Source organism: Ambystoma mexicanum, chromosome 7p (genome assembly GCF_040938575.1).
Source record: "Ambystoma mexicanum isolate Mex_15411 chromosome 7p, UKY_AmexF1_1, whole genome shotgun sequence".
NCBI lineage: Eukaryota > Metazoa > Chordata > Amphibia > Caudata > Ambystomatidae > Ambystoma > Ambystoma mexicanum.
The window spans coordinates 298,795,886-298,819,904 of record NC_090939.1 but is presented as its reverse complement, the minus strand read 5'-3'; the positions used below and the strand labels follow the sequence as shown (position 1 = coordinate 298,819,904).

The window sequence follows — 24,019 nt, the reverse complement described above, 5'->3', positions numbered from 1 at the left end:
GCGCGGGCACAGGCGAATGTAAGCAGCTGGGGCTGTGAAGGGGCTGCCACCCCTGCGAGCAACGGACGCCGGGTGTGCCTCCACACCACCCTCGGAGACGTGAAGAAAGGCAGAAGGCGGCGGAGCGCTGTTGGAGAGAGAGAAGCATTCCGCTCGCCTGCCAGAAGTAAGGGGACCCGGGGGGGAGGACAATGAAGGAGGCATACACGGGCACATGCGAGGACAGAAGGGAGAAGGACCTGGCATGCACATGGGAGCTCTCGGCGGCACACAGAGCAGCAGACTCCAGCAGAAGGGTAAAGGCCAAATGTAGATAAGTGGCCTGCACTTCAACATAGCGTCACCACAGTGAATGTCCTGGCATACTGGGGATGAGAGACTGGTTTCGTCAAACAAAGAAGTACCCTATGATTGAGGTACCAACATAAGTGCTGAATGGGAGCCTTAGACAGATGGGCTCACTGGAGCAGGGCACAGTTGGATGGTAAGGGGGCTGCGGGGGTGCTACCAGCTTGATGGACGATAGGAAGACATGACAGCCTATGGGGTATTCGCTAATGAGTCAACGAACCGGAAACCCTCAACACAGCAGGAGTGGCAGAGATCCACAATGCGCATGCCAAGATTCAGCCAAGGATATGGTGACTCCGGGAGCGTCTGAATTGGAGGAGAGCACACCTCAAACTTTTAGAGCCACAAAGTATTTAGCAGGGGGAAGACACCCCTCGTATCCAAACGCCACCGGTGGGCCCCCGGGACCTTACAGGAGCAGCAAATCTGAGAGTGCTTAACTAGTTGGTGCAGCACAGCAGTGTTAGGGAGAATTCTCTCTTTAGGCTGAATCTCCTAACCTAGTGAGTCCTCCAGCAGCTTTGCTGGATTTCTGGAGTTTGTTTTTTTCTCCTGCTAAGAGTGAGACTCTTTTTCTTCCACTCTTGGACATGATTTATGGTGTTCCTTTGACTGTTAATGTGTTTTAAGGGCTATGGGGTCCTTTACTCCATAGGGTCTCATGTGTTTTTACTATGTGTGTTACACAGCACCCTCCGTGCAGTAACACAGGGGTGTCATAGTGACACCCCACCATAGAATCCATACCCTGGGACTGACTACTGTCTCCCAGGGCATGTAAAGTCACCATTGGCTTTACTAGTCCCAAATTATGAACAGAAACCAGTACAAACCATCATATTGTGGATGTACTGGTCGGGGCAATTCAATTGCCCCGGGGTCTGTTAGTCAAGGGGGCACGTCTCGCCCCCCGCTGATCGAGTTTTGGCTGGTGGCAGTGGACACTACTTTTTATATTCACCGCAAATATATCCCTATGGGATTTTCCCATTGTTCGAGGCTACCAACTTTAATTATTTAATTCTCATAGCCTCGAACATACCGGCGGTTTATTTATTTAATATTAATTCGCCGGTTGGTATTTTTGGCCAGGACTCGGTGTTTGTGTTCTCTTCTGTGACTCCAACCCAAGTCGAGCCCTTTGTTCCACTTTTTGGCGGGCTTCTCCACAGAAGCCTCCAAAAGTGGTGCCACTCTGTCCGAGTACCACAGGGGGTGCAAGAGGGGGTTTAGGCACCCTGGACTGAGTTACCTTGGTAACTCAAGTCGCACTCTTGTGTGATTGGCCCAAGTGGTGAGCCGGCCGGCTCACCACTTAGTATGTTTGATTGACAGCTAGGCTGAGTGAATGGGGGTGTGCTGCATAAAAGCAGGGCTTTGGGGGACTGGAACTTCAGAAGTCGCCACAGGACCTGAGAATCCGACGAGGGAGAAGCTGAGCCGACCTACCATGACGACACCACCGGTGGAGCCCTGCAGAACCGACTCAACACTTCCCGACGACAGAGAAGATCTCCCGGCTGGAGAGGCTTCTTCTCTTGACTGGTGGGCACAACCAGTTTACCTTCTTCTCTTCGCACACCAGGCCGTCTTGTGGTTGAATTGCCCGTGCCAAGCACCCCGGCAACCGGATAGCCACTTACCACTGGACCGCGAATAAAAGGACCGCTCCTTTTACCTGAGAACTCTGCGGCTGGTTTCTTCCCTGGCAGTGCAACAGACTCCCGTCTTCCTCCCCAACGAGATCCTCTCTTCCCCCGGACGAAGCACCGACTTGCATCCGCTGCCAGGAACAACTGCCACCGCTGGAGTATTCTCACCACTTTAAGGTACTGTGTCCGCCAGGCCTCCCTTTCTAAAGATTGCTACAAGGTAATAATAACCCATTAACCTTCTGGACTGGGCTGGCCGCCTTGACCTTCTAACTGGTCCCTTTCTTTTGGTCCAACTCTTTTTGAACCTTTGCAAGACTCTTGTGCACTTCAACCATGTGACCTTGGACACATTTCGTTCTGATCCTCTTAAAGTGGATCCGGCCTACTGAACTCTAACTTCACGGTTTTACTTGCCTTCCTCTCTTGTTTTGATTTTATGAAAGTGTTGGGATCTGTTTCATATTATACTCTGCTTTTCTCTCCCTTTTTAAACAAATTATTAGAGTGCCATCTGCGTTAAGCGCTCACCGCTGTCTGAAAATAAGTGGGGCTTTACTTAAGACTTGTCTAATATTCATCTAAGGGAGTGTATATCTTTTAGTGACCGTGTTTTTGAATTGCTTACTATTCGTGCCTGTGTGTTTTTCTAGATGTGGTTTTAAATAAATAATTATATTTCTTTTACACCAAGCTCTGGTCAGTGTTTACTTGTTCTGTTATGTTCTTTTGACCTATTGTGAATACTCTGTATACTGCCTAACTCTTCTTGAGGGAAGTCTGACTGCTCAGCCACAGCTACCAAGTGAATCTGTGTGGTACAGACTGCTACCAAGTGGGTTTACTTCCAACCTGTAGTCTTCAATCTTTTGCAGTGGTCCCAGAGGGAACTGCACAGCTTTCTGCCTAACAAGCAGGTACTCCACTAAGAATGCTCTGAAAAGACTGGAAAACAGATCTAAGGAGAGCACCTCTAGTAGGGTACATTGGCAGAGAACTAACGACAGCCTAAGCGCCACCGACCTGGGGCGGGTACCAAAGGGATATCAGCAGTGGTGCTCAACTCCGGAGCAGCAAGCGAGAACATTCCTTTCCTCCCGCACAGGCAACATGGCCAAGCAATTAACGAAATCGAAGGGTGCAGCGTCGGGAGACATCAAAGCGTTGATGCAATCTGCAGAGACCCCAAAACGCAGCAAACTGCAGGCGACGGCCCAAATACACTCCCCTCCATCGGAGGGTCTGTATGAGCCTGATAACCCACCGATCCTAAAGTCTGATCTGCTAGCAATGCTGCAGGAGTTGAAAAAGGACAATAAGGACAGCGCATCCGACTTAGCCAAGTCCATCACGGACCTTAATAAAGGGGTCATGGCGGTAGAGAGAAGGGTCGATGAGGTGGAGACCACGGTGGGCGAACAAGGGCAAGAGCAAGAAGAACTAGCAAAAAGGGTCCAAGAACTTGAACAACAGATGGAGTGGGTCCAGAGCAAGCAAGAGGATACCGAGAACAGGTCTAGGCAAAATAATATACAGATCCGGGGGATTCCAAAGTCTCTGGCGGATTCCGACCTACAATATGTGATAGACCTGTTCCGGCAAATCCTGGACACTGGGGACGACCGACACATTATACTAGACCGGACGCATAGGGTCTACTCCACATTTCAGGTAAAAAAAAAATCTGATCCCAGACGTGCTAACCCGGATACACTTATTCTAGATGAAAGAGGACATCATGCGGGCTGCTCAGAAGAAGGAACCTATAAACTTCTGGTCCACACCTATCCAACTATACACAAATTAGTGAATCGTAAAGGCAAATGCTAGAAGCACCAATAACTGAGGAAGAAGTGGGGGAGGTCATAGGGGCATAAATCCCCAGGCCCAGTCGGGCTAAGTAATGCGTATTATAAAACATTTAGGGCTACTCTAGTGAGCCCCCTAACTAAATTGTTTAACTTCATTCGGTATACGGGGCGAACCTCCGGAGACATTAGCCCGGCGACCATGGTGTTACTACTAAAACCGGATAGAGATCCGGTGGACTGTGCGAGTTATCGCCCAATCTCGCTATTAAACGGGGATGCAAAAATCTACTCCACGGTCTTGGCCGGAAGGCTGGCGAGGGTCCTCCCGGGGATAATTCATCCGACCAAGCAGGCTTTGTGAAGGCGCGGGACACCTACGATAATATTCGTAGAGCTATAGACACAATAGATTGGGGATGAAGATCAGGGCAGCGGTTCTCAATATTGGCGCTGGACGCCTCCAGAGCCTTTCACAGCCTACACTGGGTATTTTTACAACTGACCCTTGAAAAGTTCGGGTCTGGGTCGATCTTTACCCGCATGGTGATGGCCAATTTCGTACATCCATCTACACGAATAATGATCAATGTGCGGCTCACAGATAGTATACCCCATCCTGGAGGGCACGAGGCAGGGGTGCCCATTATCGCCATTGATCTTCGATATGGCCATGGAGCCATTGGCTCAGAGGGCCCGCAATGATCCGGGAATCCAAGGGGTGGAGGTAGGAGCTGGGGGATCCCAAAAGGCAGCTCTCTATGCAGACGACACACTCACTTCCAAGGACCATAGAAATGCTAGACGGGTTGCGAGGGTCTCGCGGTTCCATATCAATTACCCTAAATCTAAGGCACTTAACATCACCGAGATGACAGAGAAGGTGTCAGAAGTAGGTATCCTTTGAAATGGGAACAGAAATCAGTAAAATACCTGGGAATACAGTTCACCCCTACGTATGAAAGACTATATGGGGCTAATATCCCAGACCTACTGAAAGCATTGGCAGGAGACCTGAAGCGCTCGGACATGCAGGAGTTATCATGGTTGGCATGGATAACAGCTGTTAAAATGACCCTGCTCCCTAGGTTTTTGTATGTTATAGGTACTCTCCCAATACGCATCCCAGGCCCAGCAATCAAAAAACTACAGAGGAAGGTGATGTCCTCCATTTGAAGGGGAAAGAAACTGAGTGTCCACAAGCTCTGGGGGGCCTGGGGATTCCAGAACGCTACAGGTAATTATGGGCAGCACAGGTAGCACCTATGTTACAATGGCCACCTAGAGAAAACCACAACCGATGGGCAACCCTCGAAAGAGAAGCAACTAAGACTCCCCTGGGTAGCCTGGGTTTTCTCGCAGCACGACATAGAGGCAAAGAGGGCCCATTACTGGAGTCAACCAGGGCCATTCTATGGTATTGGGACAAAGCATTAAGGGGAGGTCCTCTCGCACCGGTTGCTCATAACCCAGATTTCACCCCAGGGATGCAGGCCGACTTTTGGGTACATTGGGGGGGAAGGGAGCAAACCCTGGTATTGAAGGATCTCTATGAAGAAGGAACACCCCTAACATTTGAGGGCTGCAAGGCTAACTTTGATATACTGGAGTGTGAACGATTCCATTATATCCAACTTGGACACTGGATTTCTAACACGAAGGTCCGGGAGGGAGCAACTCGGGATCCAGTAGGGTTGGAGCTTACGATACAAGAAGGCCAGCCTGAAAAAGGGGTGTCGAAATTGTATCGGCTGATGGGGGTGGTGGACCCAGAAGAAACTCTTTTGTATTTGCAAAGATGGGAGGCAGGTGTGGGGAGACCAATCACTGGGGAGACCTGGTGCCGCATATGGCATCGAGCCACCAAAAGCTCTGAATGCGCTTCAATTAAAGAGGCGGCATACAAACTTTGTCTGCAGAGGTATATGACGTCATCACGCATGCACTCCATTAACCCAGATTGCCCCATGAATTGCTGGAGGAACTGCGGACTACCTGGGGATTTAATTCACATGTGGTGGTCTTTTCCGGTGGCAGAGACTTACTGGAAGGAGATCTTGAGCCATATCAAGGAGATAACGGGGGGCACAACTGCCTTTTGACCCGGTGGTAGTCTTACTGGGGGAGGCAGTCGAGGGGTGCTATGCGAACTCTGGGACTAAAGCCAGCCTTATTACCCACATGCTGAGCGCGGCTAGAATCACCTTGGCACAAGCATGGAAGAACAAGCAAGGGCCGGTAGTAGCCATGTGGAGGGAGAGGCTATGGGGAGTGATGGCCATGGAAAAAGTAACGGCAATAACTCATGGTTCATCAGAATACTTGGATGCCATTGCATGAATTCACAGACAAGGAACAGATGTATTTGAAGCCTACATTTTTGCAAAGTCTCTGTTATCTGATAGTGCGAACCTTGGGCCGAAAGGGGGACCAAGCCCGGAGAACACTTAGAAAAGCCGGGAAAGATGTAGTATTGCACCCAAATGTTTGGAGGTTATGTTGGGGGTGGGAGGCGGAGTTCTAACAGTTAAAACTCATGAGCAAATGGAACTTAAAGACTGGAGCGAATAAAGGGGAAGACATAGGCAAGGCTATTGTTTGTCACTCTCTAATGTATGCATGCCTGTAATTCATGCTCTTGAAAATGTAAATTAAGTTGCTAAAAAAAATATATATGAATTAAGCTTGGGGAAGGGAGCCCCCTGCAAGTGTTTTGGTTAAAAGGTCTGAGCCTGACCGAGGGAGACCTACGTGAACTTTTTGCTTTGAAAGGTCTTAGCCGACAGAGGGAGACCTGCGTGAACCTTTGTTGGATTGTGAAAGAATTCTTTTAACCTGGAATTAGAGACTTTAACATGGAAGGCCAGGCGGGCCTTGACCCACATTTTAAACTGCCTTTGGTTTGAGAACCAGAGCCTGAGAGTGTCATCCTGTCTATGGGGGCCATCTTACTCTGTGCTGTCCAACGTGGGGAGGAGAGCTGACCCATTTCCCCTTACACACTTTTTGTATAAGAGATAGGGCAGGCATTGGGTTTTGTTAGTGTAGGCCATTTTGATTTGACAGAGACTGGCTGGGGCTGTGTTTTCTTTATTATTAGATTGTATAGACTACCCCCATCATAGCTGTAGGGCAAAGCAGGAGTTTTTTCCAAACCCTGAAAATTGAATAAAGGTTTTGAAATTGTACCTCTTGTGTCAGTGTCATACTTGTGATACCATGCCTCCCTTACAGGGTGCACTCACAGAAATGTCACAGACATACTAAGGGACATCTGGAAAGAGAGCGTGGAGGCTATCTTACCACTGTCGCAAGCGGTGCAGCAGTTTAAGGAACATATGACTATGGTGAGGGATATAGTCCATGCTCACCTAGCTAAGGCCCAACAACACTGAAAATGCATTTATTCATGTTAGCCTTTAGCTCACCTATTTTGTTTCATGAAATCACTCCATCTTGCAAAAATCTATTTGGAGCTGCAGGGAATTGCCGCACAAGAGTGCAGAGTTTGCTGTTGCAAAGAAATTAGCTCATTGTTATTACAGCCTTGGCTTGAACACGCGCAATCAAATGTTTTCGTCTGCAGTTCTATAATTGCATCTGTTAGGGAGAATTCTCTGTTTAGGCTGAATTTCCTAATCTAGTGAGTCCCCCAGCAGCTTTGCTGGACTTTCGGGGTTTATTTTTTTGTCCTGCCAAGAGTGAGACTCTTTTACCCTCACTCTTGAGCATGATTTGAGTGTGTTTCTTTGAATCTAGATGTGTTTAATGGGCTATGGGGTCTTTTACTCCATAGGGCTTCATGTGTTTTTGTGATGTGCGTTACACAGCACCCTCAGTGCAGTGACACAGGGGTGTCATAGTGACCCCCCCAGTATAGACTCCATACCCTGGGACTGACTACTGTCTCCCAGGGCATGTAAAGTCACCATTGACTTTACTAGTCTTAAATTCTGAACAGAACCAGTACAAACCATCATATTGTGGACGTACTGGCTGGGGCAATTCAATTGCCCCGGGGTCTGTTAGTCGAGGGGGCACGTCTCCGTCCACCCTGATCGAGTTTTGGCTGGTGGCAGTGGATACTACTTTTTATATTCAACCGCGAATATTTTCCTATGGGATTTCCCATTGTTTTAGGCTACTACCTTTATTTAATTATTTACGGTAGCTTCGAACATATCGCCGGTTTATTTAATTAATATTAATTCTCTGGTTGGTATTTTTTGCCAAAACTTGATTCTAAAATGGCGTTTGTGTTCTCTTCTGTGACTCCAACCCAAGTCGAGCCCTTTGTTCCACTTTTTGGCGGGCTTCTCCAAAGAAGCCCTCCAAAGTGGTGCCACTCTGTCTGGGGTACTTAGGAGGGGTGGAGGGGAATTTAGGCACCCTGGACTGAGTTGCCTAGGCAACTCAAGTCGCACTCCGTCCTGATTGGCCCAAGTGGTGAGCCGGCCGGCTCACCGCTTAGCATGTTTGAGTGACAGCTAGGCTGAGTGAATGTGGGTTTTCTGCATAAAAGCAGGGCTTTGAGGACTGGAACTTCAGAAGTCGCCACAGGACCTAAGAATCCGACGAGGGAGAAGCTGAGCCGACCTGCAACGACACCACCACCGGTGGAGCCCTGCTGGACCGTCTCACCACTTTTCTCAACGACAGAGGAGATCTCCCGCGGGAGAGTCTTCTTCCTTTGACTGGTGGGGATAACCAGTTTCACTGTCTTTTCGCCTTCCCGACATACCCCGTGGCCGCCTTGCCTGTGCCAAGCACCCCGGCAACCGGGATACCACGTTTTACCACGACCGCGAAAAAAGGTACCACCTTTAACCGGAAAACTCTGCGGCTGGTTTCTTCCCTGGTAGTGCAACGACCTTCATCTTTCCTCCAAGTCGAGATATTCTCTTCCCCTGGACGACGACGCGACTTGCACCCACTGCCAGGAGCAACTGCCACCGCTGGAGGATCCTTCCCACTTAAGGTACCGTGTCCCGCCCGGCTTCCCTTGCTACCGACTGCACGGGGTAGATTTAGACCCCGGCTTTCGAACCTGGGTTAGCCTGGGACACCCTGGCTAAAAGTTCCTAAAACCTCTCTAAACTCTTTTTTGAACCCTCTGCAAGACTTTCAAAGCCTAGTGTAACTGTGTGATCTTGGGCGCACTTGTGCTCTGCTCTCTCCAAGTGTGGGCCCAGCCTTTGGACTTTGGCTCACCAGTGACTTTTGCTCTTCTGCCTTGCTAACAGTGTTCCTGAATCGTAGAGTGGTGTACCTTTCCATATTCTGTCTTTTTCAATCCCTTTTTCACAAACTTATTGGAGTGCCATCTAGTTAAGCGCTCACCTCTGTATGAAAATAAGTGGTGTTTTACTGTGACTTATCTGATAAGGAAAAGGGGTGTATATATTACAATAGTAACTGTGTTTAGAATATTTTACAATAAGAGTGCTGCAGTGTTTCAAACAGTGTGTTTTTAAATAAATAATTATATACTTTGATACCAAAGCTCTGGTCAGTGTTTGCTTGTATTGGTGTGCCTATTGTGTATACTTTGCATACTGCCTAACTCTTCTTGAGAGAAGTCTGACTGCTCAGCCACAGCTACCAGGTAAATCTGGGTGGTAAAGACTGCTACCAAGTGGGTTTACTGCCAACACCAGTAGACTTAAATCTTTTGCAGTGTTCCCTAAGGGTACTGCACATGTTTCTGCCTAACATCATGGGACTCACAAACATACATACTCATAAGAAGAATAGTTTATGACACAGGAGATGTACCAGGAAAGGGTTACCCTAAACAACCTGTAAAAACATGCCGCTATGCAAGTAGCCCTCGTTTATAAAAACAAAAGATAATGTTGGTAGGAATGTTTTCCTTTCAGTACGAGCAGTGTGTTTTCTTGCAAGGTCGGAATCACTCACAGTAATGTATGTTTTCACAGAAAACCCTATACGTAGCATGGAGCTGTACACTGTCATCTATGACATCACAATTGCAGCAGAACTCATGTAAACTGGAGCCCATAAAAGGATGTCATTTTCTTTCTGTAAATGGCTCACATCAGCACAGCTATTGCTGGGTAGAACCTGAGTCCACTTGAAACAAATAAACTTTTGCTCATGTCCCTGTCTTTTGGTCTCTTATCTTGTTTGCAGTGCCATGACAAAAGAACTGTCACCTGATCTTTCTCTGTGGACAGAAGGCCTTAGTTCTGCTGCCCACCTCTGAACAGAAAATGCTCTCTCGGTGGCACTGGCCTTATGAAATACTGGAACAGACTGTCTCTTAACTATCGCGTCTCCCAACCTGATAGAAGGCTTAAGACTCAGCTATACCATGTTAACTTCTTAAAAGAGTAGAAAGATGACCCAGTGGATTCCTCCTCCATGGTAATGGCCAGTCTCTTGTCAGAAGAAACAGAAGGGTTCAGTTTAGTACCAGTAGACGACCTGCCATCCCATCAACAAGACATCCAAGATCTGGTAGATCAATTCCCCAATGTCTTTAGCTGTGAACCTGGGAGAGTGAAGGGGATTTTTCATCAGATAAGTACTCCTCCTGAGAAATGTATTAACATTAAACCTTCCTGGATCCCTTAAGAAAATAAATAGACCTCCAAGGGCTGGAGAAAATGCTGGACGTGGATATCATCGAACCATCCCAGAGTCTGTGGTCCTCGTCAAAAGTCATAGTGGCAAAACCTGATCAATTGTGTAGGTTTTGCATAGACTTAAGAAGACACAACACTGCGTCTCAGTTCGACAATTACACAATGCCTCGGATTGACGCTCTTATTTGTCGACTCGGCATGGCCGCCTACCTGTCCACGATTGATCTTACCAAGGTCTATTGGCAGGTACCATTCAATCCAGAGGACAAAGAAAAAACAGCATTTTCCACCCCTACAGGACTATTTCAGTTTACGGTCCTACCATTCAGGCTTCACAGCGCACCCGCCACTTTCCAGAGGTAATGGACCAGATCTTGCGTCCCTCTTCCATTTTTTGCAGCGCTTATCTGGATAAAATGTTCATTTATAGCACACCATCTATACGAAGTTACCGGAGCCCTAAAATGAGCTGGCCTAACCGCAAACCCCACAAAATGCCACTTGTCCCCATCGGCAGTTGAGTACTTGGGTTTCGTTGTGAGAAAGACTGGTTCAGCCACAACTAGAAAAAGTGTGAGCCATTCAAGAAACACCAATTCCCAAGACTATAAGAGATCTGAGGGCCTTCTTAGGTCTTACTGATTATTACAGGAGGTTTAGCCTCAATTACACCGCCATCACCTCTTGTTTAACTGATAAGTTAAACAATGTCGAACCCCAGAAGTTACAATGGAAAAAAGATCAGGCCTCTTTTGATACTCTGAAGTCCATTCTGTGTAACGAGCCCATCCTAAAAGTCCCTAACTTTAATAAGGCAGTTTGTGCTTCAAAGCAAAGCCTCAAAAGTAGGGATAGGGGCAGTTTTATTGCAAGAATATGATGGGGTGGATCATCTGGTACTTTACATCAGCCGAAAACTGTTCGAGAGAGAAATTACCCTACCATCGAGTTGGAGGCTCTAACGATAAAATGGGCCGTAAACTACCTCAGGTATAAACTTGCAGGTCGAAAATGTACCTTAGTTACAGACCATTCACCCCTTACATGGCACAGTCTTAGGAAAGACACAAACCCAAGAACAATGTGCTGGTTCCTTGATCTCCAACCCGTCTGTTTTAAAATTGAACACAGAAGGGGAAAGGAACAGGGAAACATGGATTTCCTGTCCCATTTTCCTGTAGGAGATGAGGAAGCCAGACGGATTAGGGGAAGGGTATGTCACAAATCCTTGGATGTCGTCACTTCACCCAGAGGGATAGCCCCTTCACATGAGGCCAAGGAGGTTAGGCTGCTACCCGATAGTCCCCTTGGGGTGGTACTGAGCCGGAAGATCTAATGGGGACGGACCCCACCGTGGGACCAGGGACAACCATCCAATGAAAACGTGGTATACTCCAGTCCAATCCCCCTCAGATACCCCACCCTTGCATTGTCACCTCACGTACATGGGCCATGTAACCACAATCATAAGTACTGTGACAAGGAAGAATCTAGTCGACCCAAGGGGTAAGTATTGTAGAAGTACTAGGACGAAGAAGAGTTTAGTCTAAGGCAATCACGTCTGGCCACATCCGGTCCAAGGCAGGGCCGTGGGCCACCAATCTGTGCCAGAATAAGGACTTCCTATTTCCACACTTTGCGCGATGTAAAGAAATAATTAGGAAGACTTATTTGCAAGATGAGCTGCTTCTTATTTTAGCCCCTGCCAATACTGGTCTTCCTTTAGGAACATTAAAAAGACTCGCATTCCAGTTCTGGTAAGCTTACTAAAGTGAAAGCTGCACGGAACCAGATGAATGCCAAAACTATTTTAAATATCATAAGCCACACTACTGATGGCACTTAGCCCAATGTTCTTACAGGTCTTTTAATCCATGCTAGATCAGCAGGGGCACATCAGGCTCGCATCTACACCATTCTAGAAGAGAATGTCCCAGACCTATTCTGTCTTACGGAGACTTGGTTTTCCCCATATTCAAATCCTGACATCACACAGAGGTTGTTGGATGCTAACAAACTGCTGTCTCTAGATTGACCCCTGCCCTCTAGGGGAGGAGGCCTTGCTTTAATTCATCGAGCTATCATTAATTGTACTATTGTTCCTGTAATTCATGCCTTACCTCGTATTAATTAGAGTTCAGTTGACACCCAACACTTCAGTGGCCATTTTAATTGTATACGGCCGCCTGCTCAAGGATAAAACAACTTTGTAAATAACTTCTCACAACTTACTGTGGACTTCGCTATTACCTACTCTCCCCTCGTTATCATGGAGGATTTTAATACCCACACTAATGATCCGACTGACGTGCATGGCAAAAATATGGTAGCAAGCCTAGAAGATTTTTCTCTGTCACAGCAAAATCATCTCCCTACGCATTCTGGTGGCAACACGCTCAAACTTATTTTCTCTGAAATATTACTGACGGCCACTTTCAGCCCCCTTCAGGTGATATGATCTGACCATGCCCTCGAACCCATTCTTACTGGCAGACCGTTTAACCACTAGTACTAATCATCCCACAGCAGTCGGTGGTCTAGAGCTGTGTAGCGCCTTGATCAATGCTCTGACAGACATAGTAGATTTGTTTGCACCTATCGAGACATGGTTTGGCCGTCGGAAACCTTCAGCACCATGGTTTACCCCCAGTCTTTGAGCCTGTAAACAAAGCTGCTGCCACGAACGTAGGTAGCGGGCCAATTATGACCAAAATGCTAGAGATGCGTATGAATTTGAAGTGATTCACTACCACACAGCAATCAAAACAGCAAACTCTGTGTTCTATGCCAACTGTCTTACGTCTGCAGCTGGTTCTGCGCACGGGTTCTGCGCACCAACTATTCACAGGTACAAAGGAACTCTCCTCTGCCCCACAGACTCAATGTGATGCTATCAGCAAGTTTTCTAATGAAAATATTTGTCAGTCTATCACTAATGAGAGCCAGACTCATGCTAACCCTGATTAGAATGAGGAGATCCTCAGTACAACGTTTACTGAGGTTTTTCAATTTGAACAATCAATGATGCTTTTGTATTTAAGGCCTTAAGTAAACTCAGATCAGCATCTCCTACGGATGCTGTGCCCCTGCACATTTTTCAGGCCGTCCCTCTGAGTGCTATGCCCGTATTTACGGCGGCTCTTCGTTACTAGTTACTATACCCCACTTTTGAAAAAGCCAAACCTTAATTCATGACAGGTGACTAACTACCGTCCCATATCTTTGCTTCCACTCCTTATGAAACTCATGGAAGTGAGTTTAACTCCTACTGTATGCCGTTGTTTTGGAAACAAACAATTGTTTGCACTCATTTCAATCAGGTTTTCGACCTCCGACTTGATATCACTCCTGGATAACTTAGCAATGCTCCAGGATCAGATCATGAGAGGGGTCAGGGTACTGATTCACCTCGAACTATCTGCAGCTTTCAACACAGTGGACCATGACACTCTTGTGCGCCGCCTAGAATAGGTAGGGATCTCCGGCATCCCGCTGGCCTGGTTTGCATCTTCCCTTGCAGCGCGATCTCTTTCTGCTCCTGTCGTTCTGCACCCACTGCACTTTCTTGTGGTGTGCCTCAGGTATCTGCCCTTGCTATTTAATCTGTATTTACGTCCTCTGGCTTACCTCATCGCCAAGCACTGGGTCCCTTTTTATACACATGTGGACGACGCACAATTGGTGTTTCGTCTGGATACTCCCCTAACAGAGCCTTCTTCTAAACTAAGAGTCTGCCTCTCAGCTATTGGGAGCTGGATGTCAAACAACTGACTCAACTTAAATGGGTTGAAGACTGAGGTTTTGGTAGTAGGTTCTCAGACACTCAATGTCAGTGGGAATGCTGAGTATTGGCCGGACTCTCTCAGCCCCTGCCCGGCTCCCAGTACATTGGTTAAAAGCCTGAGTGTGAAATTTCTTTCATCAGGGTTGAGAGAAGCACGGATCAATGCAGTCTGTATCGTCTTCCTTGTTAAGCTTAAAGTACTCAAGAAATCACGCCCCTTCCTCCCTGGGGATTGCAGGGTTAAGGTGGTCACCACGTCCATCATTAGATCGATTAATTACTGCAACAGGATCTACTTATGCCAGCAGGCCCATCTGATTCATTGCCTGCAGCTTCTCCAAAATTCTGCAGTGCGATTGGCCTTAGTTGCACCCAAAGCTGACTCCCTCTACTTCTCTACCGCGACAGCTCCACTGGCTACCTGCTAAAACCCGTATTGAGTTTAAGATTTTATGTATTACTCATTGAGCGATTCGCAATACGGGTGCTGTCTTCCTTCAAGCCAAACTTGAGCGCTACTTGCCCACTCAGTGCTTGCGTTCAGAGACCCAACTGCTGTTGAAAATTCCTCAGAAAGCTTGGATGGGAAGGGTCGGTCGTTTTCGTTCCTAGCCCCCACTCTCTGGAATGCAATGCCTTTTTCGATACAGGCGATCGCAGGAGATCTCCGGTTCCGTAAAGCTTTAAAAACACACCTCTAAAGAAATGCTGACAGTTCCTGAGTCCAGAAATGTCTCTCTCCAAGAGCCTTAGTCTGCGCTCTACAAATTCATCACATTACATTACAAAGGAGGACTATAGAACAGGTACTGACACAAGGAGGCAAGCATGCCGAGCACTCCTGGAACCACTAGTGAACATTCTAGTGGTTCCCAAATTCCTATTGGTCAAGTCACATTCAAAACAGAAGACTGAAAACAGAAAAAGAAGTACAACCCTCCCTCGAGGAGCTGCAAGCTGGTTGGCAGTGTGGTGGAGAGAAGGCGGATCGGAATGCGAGGCAAGAAGGCGAAGCGTCTCTCAAGGGTCGGGAGTGGAAAGACCCTTCCCCCTACTGTAAAGCAGCTCACTTACCTGACAGAGGAAGAAGGATTGGACGGTCCGCTTCGGTCGAGCAGCCAGGAGGTAACATGTAGCTGCTGAGCCGCTGTAGCTGGAACAAAGTCGATGGAAGGCAAGTGTGAGAAACCTCAGGGTATTCGCACTCCTACTCCTCTTGGATCCTCTGCAAAGGTGGTAAGGGAAAGGCCATTGCTCTTGGATCCTGACCCTTGGGGTGGAGAAGCGAGGGAGGATCACGTGGGTGGATGGTCCTTGAGGACTGGCAGTGTGGGGTGACCTTCAGAGAGACATGGTATCCCCCTTTCCCTATTGACAACCACCCTAAACCTCCCCCCCAACCTTTGTGGGCTATTATTAGCCAGTTCCCGTTAAATTCTCACATGTAACACTTGACAGTACTGAGACCAAGAAGAGGCAACTAAGAGTGATGAAGACTACACCTTTACACCACTTTGGTACTGGGACAAAGAAAATACCTGAAAGGAACTGTGAGGGTCAGGCATGTCCCTTTAATTGTGGTCAGGCAGGGCTAATCAGACATCCACACCGGCAGCCTGTCAAGAGGCTGCAGGTGTATAAAGCGGGACCAGCCCAGCAGAGTGTGGAGGAGCAACAGCAGACCCATGTAAGAAGGCAGGCGTGGTCGCCCAGGAGAAAGAACCAGGACACTGGCAGAAGTCCCAGAGGGCTTGTGGGACCCAATGTAAGTGGGCTCCGTATTTCCCACGACCCTGGGAGCCTCCAAACCTCAGCTTGTGCAGCAGGAGCTGCTAAGGAGCCTGGAATGCCAAGGACGATGTCTGTGTATGCAAACAAGCGTCAAAGGTGCCAGTGTGAGGCAGAGAGCACACAGCAAATGAGCAGAGTTTGCAACAATGGGTTTTCCCAACTTCAAGAGGGAAAGGAAGTTGCAGGAACCACTGGGAGGATGCTGAGAAGGCAGGCAGGTGTCGGAGAGGCGCTCCAGTACCGGGGAACTCCTAAAGGACCACAAGTGAGTAACAGTCAAATGAAAGTAAACAATTAACCGCATATTGAATACCAAACTATTTGGAACATTGAAAACCCAATGAACATTGAATACCAAGCTAAATAGAAACTAAACATTGGAGAAAATAAACAGTGCATATTGAATACCGAATTAAATAGCATTTTAACATTAAAGTGAACAAGTATACAGGGAACATTGAACTTAATTAAGCAACATAAGCGAGCATTGAACTCTGAGCTGAAAGTGAACTTTAAATATATGTGGCACAACAAATTAACCCAAACCTTGAAGTCCAATGCATTAAAGGCTGAAGTGAATGCAGTGTGGCAAGGCTACAGGTTGGCAAAGGGTGTGTGATACATGGTGGCAAAGCCACAAGGTGAGCAAGGAGAAGCCAGAGTAGCACACAAATACACCCTGAGCCAAGAGTCCAATAAAAGTAATCAAGTGACAGTGACTTGGTGCACATTAATAAGTACCAAGTGACCTGTGTGTGTGGGCTGGGGAGCCCAGGGTTCCTGGTTGCATGACCTGTGATCGGTGGACTGTGTGGTCTGACAACTGCGCCTAGACCACAGAGCCCTGAATGGTGAAAGCTAAGGACACTGAAAAAAGCCTGCAAACCACTGCAAAGGAGCTGGCGAGGGAAGCCAGAACAAGGGCCAGGTTGACCTGGTGTTTTGTTAAAGACTAAGAAAAGTATAATTAAAGCCATTGAAGTCTTGGGGAAGGGAATCCTGAGATCTAAAGGGGCTACACCTGCTGTCTTGGGACCAGAGTCTCAAGACCCCTTTGCTTTGGATTGTGTTACTTGAAACTTGGAGAAGGGATCCCCAAGGATTGGTTCTGAACTATATTTCCTTGAACTGGAGAAAGGTAAACTTTAAGACTTTTTACATGGAACTTTCTTATGCTTGGGGAAGGGGAGCTGAACGAAAGCTGTGGCTGGAAGAAGCTCAGAGCTTTGAGTTAAACACTTACTTTTGACTTTGACATCCCTACACATTGGTTAATTGTACAGATGAGGTCAAGGATAGATTTTGGAAACAGACTGACTTAAGTTGAACTCTTTAGACTTTCCTTAGTTTTATTCAGACATGGAAATCCCACCTTAGCATAGGGCAAGTTAGGCCTTCAACCATCCTGACATATAAGTTAATAAATATCCTTTGTTTGAACTTGAAGTCTGTTGTCTGTGTCGTACTTCATGATACCTTCGTACAAGCCAGGGCCAAAGGCGAGTAGCAGGACCGACCAGAGCCCACAGCAAAGCTCCCTGAAGGTAGGGGCCAACATGGCCTGTCTGTGGATACAGAAGAAAGGCTAGTGGTCCAGATAAGAAGGGTGGAGATGGGACCCGCACCCACAAGAAGCAAAGTTGATCTGTCATCTTCACAGTCGCATTACCTGGCAGGTTAGTGAACCCGGTCTGCCACACTACCAGCAGAGAATAGTAGGGTTCTAGGATCCACACCCACAAGACTCGAAGCCAAGTCTACGTTGGGGAGAAGTGTACAAATCATAGAAAGAGGCCAGAGGAAGGCAGTCATTCCCCCTGGTATTGTGAAATGTGCCGACATTTTAAAGAGGCCAGGGGAAGGGAGACAATCCTGCTGGTGTTGTGAACTGTAAAGTAAGCCTGAAAAAGGCCTGAGGAAGGGAGACACAGACATCCTGACCAAATGCTTAGTATTTTAATTAAGGTAGGGAAACCCCTCTTAGTGTAGGGAGAGGTAGGTGTTCTCTTTATTTCCGGTATAGTACATGTTTATGCCAACAACCATGCCACCAGTGTGACAGCCTCCTCCTTCGACTCCCTTACAATGGATAGAATGAGAGAACTGAAGCACAGTGAAAAAGTGTTTGGCTCAAGGTCAAACCACTTTGGTTAAGGAGGGAAGCCCAGATTACGAAACAGATCTTCTGGTTACAAAGTTATTCATTAAATCACCTCCATTTCCCCGGATGTCTTTTCTTTTTTCTTTTCTATAATATTTCCCAACAGTGTTCATTTTATGTCATTACATTCTTATATTTTCGGACAAAAAGGCTGGAGGAATTAGGGTTTGGGGGTAGAGATATTGGCATTATTAAAATCATAAGGGATCACTCAAGTGACATCACAGAACCTCAGACCCCTATCAGTGGCATTAAAAGAAGGGCCATCAAATGATCCTCAACCCCAATGATGGGTCAGTGTATTTAATGGAAATCTAACACTGCTGCCTGTAAATAAACAGTGAGTTAACGATTAGGTGCTGATGCTCAAGCTACCAAAAGCAAAAGACTAACTTAACAGATCATTTGTCAGACTGGTTACATCGCAGGTGTTGCAAAAGCAGTCCACAATGATTGCAAGCAGCAGCATATGGACAGCAATTGTTTAACCCAAAGGATGCAAAAGATTATCATCCAAACCTTCTGGTTCCAAAATCTGATTTACCCACTAGTTCATGCCTCCCCACAAAATCGGATTTAGCCATTATTCTATACCACCCTAACCATTGTATTTGGTATAAGATTGTGCTCCACACTAGATGGCACTCATTGATTTCCCTATAGTTAAAACTATTGTTAGAATGGATCAGAGTGGATTAGTTATATTTAATGTAGTGTGTATCCCAATGTTTCATTTATTTCTAAATGTTCCTATGTTTGGGAGATAGGTAAACTGGAGTAGGAGCTTAACAGATGTGACTAGAATCACACCATATTGGTCAGGTAGGGAAGGCAGGATAACAATACATATTTTATTTTCCCAAATCATGCAGTTAGGCCAGTAGTAGCAGCCCTCCTCTGTGGGGCAGTCCTTTTGGCTTAGACAAGTACTTTACAATGGTGTTTATTCATTCGCTTAGCAGAAAAACAAACAGAAGGAAAACTAGATAAAGTGAGTTACACACGAAAATCCAGTTTTGGTCCATTCGAGGAGCTAGTATTATAACTCAGATCCTTTGGATTTAAAAGGGACTACCTTTCCATTACAATCTGTAACAACGTATCATGCTAAAGGGTGGGACTGGAGTGACCATGGGACCAGGGATTGCCTGTGATGCAGGCACTAGAGGAGCTAATAGCAAATACCCCAGGCTGCTTGGTCCATCCATAGCCTCATTTGTTTAACCAACCCAGCTGTCCCAGAAATTCCTTGGCTGCATAGAAAAGAGTCAACCTTGGGAAATATAGCAGAGGTTGGGTGAAAAACCACGAAGTTTGCAGAGCTGCCATCAGAGACATTTTCAAATGTCAAGACAACCGTAGAGAAGTCTAGTTCACTGGAAGACAAGGTTGTGAGAGCTACTCTGCTAGCGGTCCACAGGTCTAGCATGCTCACAACCGCAGAGACCTAGACAACAGGAACCCTTACGTAACTATACAAAGATGGGAGGATGATGCTAGTGAAGGCACTCGGCCGACTGCTGACCGATCACAAATATATTCTGAATCTGTAGTTCAGAAGAGTTGCAACCAATCCCCAAGTATGCTCAAGCAAAATCCTCAGCTGAACAAATCTGAGCTACTAGCCACTCCAGGCAGCTCTAGAACAAAGGGTAAAAGGAGAGCAGGCTGGCAAGTGATGTGGGAGCCAGGAGTTTGGAGAGGGGGATGCAGTTTGGAGTGTGGCAATGCAGTGAGGGGGAAAGGATGAAAGAGAGCAAAGGTGGGAGAAAGGAGGTGAAAGAAGAGCAGTGGTGAAGAAGTGTGAAAGAATGAGAGCCAAGAATAAAATTGAGGTGAGGAAAGAACAAGTGAGGCAGTGGAATACAGACAGAGAGGACCATGGGAGGGGTGAAAAAAAGACCAGAGGAGAGGGTTGTATAGGAGTGTGTGTGAGAGAGAAAACAAAAGCCTCAAAGTGTGTTAAGCCTGTGGGAGTATTTTATTCCCTATTTTTGAACGTTGGTAGTAAAATGATTGTATAGGGAGTAAAAACATGTATACTGTTCCCAATGGGAGTACTTTATAAATGGGTAAAAATATGTTCAACTGTAAAACAAAGATGTTTGTGAGAGAGACTTCTTTGCACCAAGTTATTCAGGCACATTAAAAGATACATTTGACCTCTTCCAATATTCTAGTAATTTCTTCCTGTGGTACTACATGAACGAATGGTCTAAACACATCCATGCATCTGTTTGGGAGAACACAGGGGCACACCCTCCTATGTGTCCCCCTCCTATGTGTCCATTCCCCTTTTTTTTATTGGGAGTATTTTTACTCCCTATTTAAATTTTTGGGGAGCATTTGAGTATTTTTAGGGTAGTAAAAGAGGCTGATAAACCCCTTATCGGTAGGGCTGCGTCCAACTATACTAAAAGAGTCTGATGGCCAACACTTGCACAAATGACGTTAATGGAGGTGGTGGTGCCAGGTAGTCCATGAGTCATAAAAGGATGTACATTAATGCCAGAAAAGAATGCAGGGCACTGCAAACCTCAGAGTCTGTGAAACTGTGCCACCAGCAAGGCAAATAATGTGGGGAGGAAAAGAGAAAGTCTGAAGACTAAGGTGCTGTAATGATTTAGAGGTGTTTTCCGATGTGATACAATAGAAGTACACTAAATATTTGGCAAAGCTCTGAATTATTATTACTGGCGTTTGACAGCACATAAAAGGTAATATTACATGAGAAAAATGGGGAATAACGAAGACAAGCATTTCATGTATCTTGTATTATGAAATAAATTTTCAGCAGCACTTACTTGAAGAGCAAGTGGTAAACCGTGATTTGGATAGGCCTAGATTTAAGCAGCAGAAATGGTACCAAAGTATTCAGCAAGGTCTGCAGTTTATCTGGGAGATTTGTCTTCTGACCAGCAATGAATTTTGCATTGAGTCTGTGGTCCAACAGCTGGTCCTTCGTCATGAAGGTTAGAACTTCCCCCAAGGACGCCAGAATAGAATTTAGCAACAATGCTCTGGATGGGCATTTGCATTCTCCTATTAGAAGTACAAAAAAACAATCACCAAGAAACAAATGAATTGAAAGGTAAAATATGTCATTTTAAAAAATTGCCTACAGCTGAACCGTTTTCAGTTTTATACATCACAGGAAATTTAGTGGTGTGTGGGAGATTAATTATCTTTTATACACACTGTGCAACTTGCCAAAATTAGACTACATTTTTAAAATCAATGTGCCTTTTTTTACCAGGAAGCTTTTGTGAGAAAGTATCCTGCCAGTGTGCAGAGGACAGTCACAGGCCGCCTCACCAGACCCTCCAGGCACCCCTCGCTTCAACCCACAGGGACCAAAGCAGGAAACCCTTTCAGTATGGAGGGAACAAAGCTTCTTCCAAACAGACCTAACACACTTAAATAGGAAATGGTTTAAGTTACTTACCTGTAACTATAGTTCTCCAGCATGGGGTCTGGCATGGATTCACATGCTCATGAATAACGAATACATAGAAGTAAAACATTACACAACCGCCTGAGGAGGCAAGGCTCAACAGAAGCAATTACACTTACCCCTGCAACAGACTTACCTCAAGCAAACAGGTTGCGTAGCACTGCTTGGCCGACTCTGGACTCCTCTCTGGAATCCCTGTTGACTCAACAGAATCTCGTGGAGGTGTGCTTGGACCTCCACGTAGCAGCCCTGCAGATGTCGAGCACGGGCACACCAGACAGGAATGCCGTTGTTGCAGCAATCGCTCTGGTGGAGTGGGCTCTGACGACTGGGCAGTGGTCAGTTAGCCAACCAATGACAGTGCGTGATGCAGCCGGTGAGCCACCTTGAAATGGAAGCCTTAGACAAGGCCTTCCCATGGTTCACAGGACCAAAGTTTAAGAACAGCTGTGAAGTCTTCTGAAAACACTTTCTGCGTGCCACGTAGAACTTCAAGGCGCGGCCAACGTCCAGGGAGTGCAAGGCCCATTCAACTGTAGACAAAGGTTTTGGGAAAACACAGTAACATCAAAGGCTCGTTGAGGTGGAATTGCGACAGAACCTTTGGCATGAAGGAGGGGTGCATACGCAGCACCACCCTCGATTCGTGGAAAGTCAGGTAAGGCTGCTTGCAGGACAGGGCCTGGATTTTACCTACCCTCCTGGCAGAGGTGATGGCCACAAGGAAAGCCATTTTCCACGAGAGAAACTTGAGCCAGGTCTGATGCAGAGGCGAGAAGGGGGCCCCCATGAGTTACCACGCCAGGGCAGGAGCCTTCACTGGCTGGAAAGACCTGAAAAGTCTTGAGAAACTCCTTGACCGGTCGGACCAAAGTGAAGATCTTCCTGGTGACCTGGTGTAGCGGGAGATATCCGCCAGATGTACCTTGATGGAGGCGTTGGCCAGTCCGGCCTTGGCAAAGGATGGCAAGTACGGCAGGATCTGTGGGTCCTTGAACCTCAAAGGGGTAATTCTTCTTTGACCGGCACCACATTGCAAAACGCTTCCACTTATGACCGTAGCACTTCAAGTTCGATGACGTCCTGGCCTTGGAGAGGACATCCCTGCGGTCTGCTGGCAACTCATATCCACTAAACTCTAGTGCTGCAGGAGCCAAGCCCTCAGGTTCAGCAATCCTGGTTCATGATGCAGGATTGCGCCTCCATCTTTGGTGAGAAGATCCAGAAACACTGGCACCTTGACCGGAAGCGACACAGACAGGCTGATAAGGTCCGGCTACCAGATCTGCCTACGCCAAGCCGGGGCGATGGGTATCATCCTACCGTGACACTGTATAAGTGTGTTGATGAGTCGTCGCAGTAGAGGGAGCAGGAGGAAATGCATCCAGAAACAGTCCTTTCCACAGTAAGGAGAAAAGGTCCCCCAGGCTCCTCGGTTAGTGGAATCTGCTTGCAAACTTCTGGCATTTGAAGTTTGCCGCCGCAAACAGATCAATCTGGGGCCTGCCCCACTTGACAAAGATGCGGTCCACCTGATCCTGCCGAAGTTGCCACTCTTGACTCCTGCTAGGTGAAGAGGGACTAGGAACATCCCTTGTCCGACGGCCCAGCGCCACAAGTCCTGTGTTTCCTTGGAGAGCGCTGGGGATTGAATGCCCCCCTGTTTCTTTTTTTTTTTAATAACAGATTTTATTGTTTTCAAACAATAGAGACCAACAACATGCAATTCAATGATTACAATTACATATAATCATGCATGTTATACATTTTTGGGTTCAGCTACTCAACAGTTCATGTATCCTCTGTGCAGCATCACGTTTCACAGCAAATAAATGCACGTCACCATCTGACAGAGTGTAATCCACTTCTCATGAAAACATTTCCCATTTCTGCTAGATTTTATGAGCTTTCCCAGGGGAACCCCTGGCCGTGTACACTCTATGTTCCATTGCAATGCATGCATCCACGTCCGCCACCCATTGGTCAAAGTGTGGAATAACATCTGATCCCCACAGCTTTGCCAGGCCAGTGGTTGTTGAAAACAAGAGTTTTTCAAAACGGGTCATCTCCCCTTCCTCCTCTATCCCTAATATTAGCAGCTAAGGTTCTCTGGGGATGACGCGGCCCATAACTGCCGACAGCCTGTCACAACATGTTTGCCAAAATGGTTGGATCCTTGGGCATTCCCACAGGATGTGAAAAAAGGTGCCGTCTTCCTGCTGACAGCGCAGGCATCTGGCGTCAGTGATTTTGCCCCATCGGTAGAGCATTACCCTTGGCTAGTACATCCTGTGTAGCACTTTAAGTTGTATGAGCCTAATCCTAGCTGATATTGCAGTTTCCCGGGGATACATCATAGCAGCGACCCAGTCTTCGGGCAGCAGTGGGCCAATGTCTTTTTCCCATTTGG

The 24,019-nt window shown here is 46.9% G+C and overlaps 1 protein-coding gene across 1 annotated transcript in view; it reads right to left on the bottom strand.

The window, feature by feature from the left end:
* The window catches only part of LTN1 (listerin E3 ubiquitin protein ligase 1), a 1,629,727-nt gene that overhangs the window by 293,468 nt on the left and 1,312,240 nt on the right, over positions 1–24,019 (bottom strand). Inside the window, exon 23 of the mRNA XM_069636371.1 lies at positions 20,960–21,197. Within this exon, the coding sequence (XP_069492472.1) occupies positions 20,960–21,197 (238 nt within the window). The remainder of the gene's footprint in view (positions 1–20,959; positions 21,198–24,019) is intronic.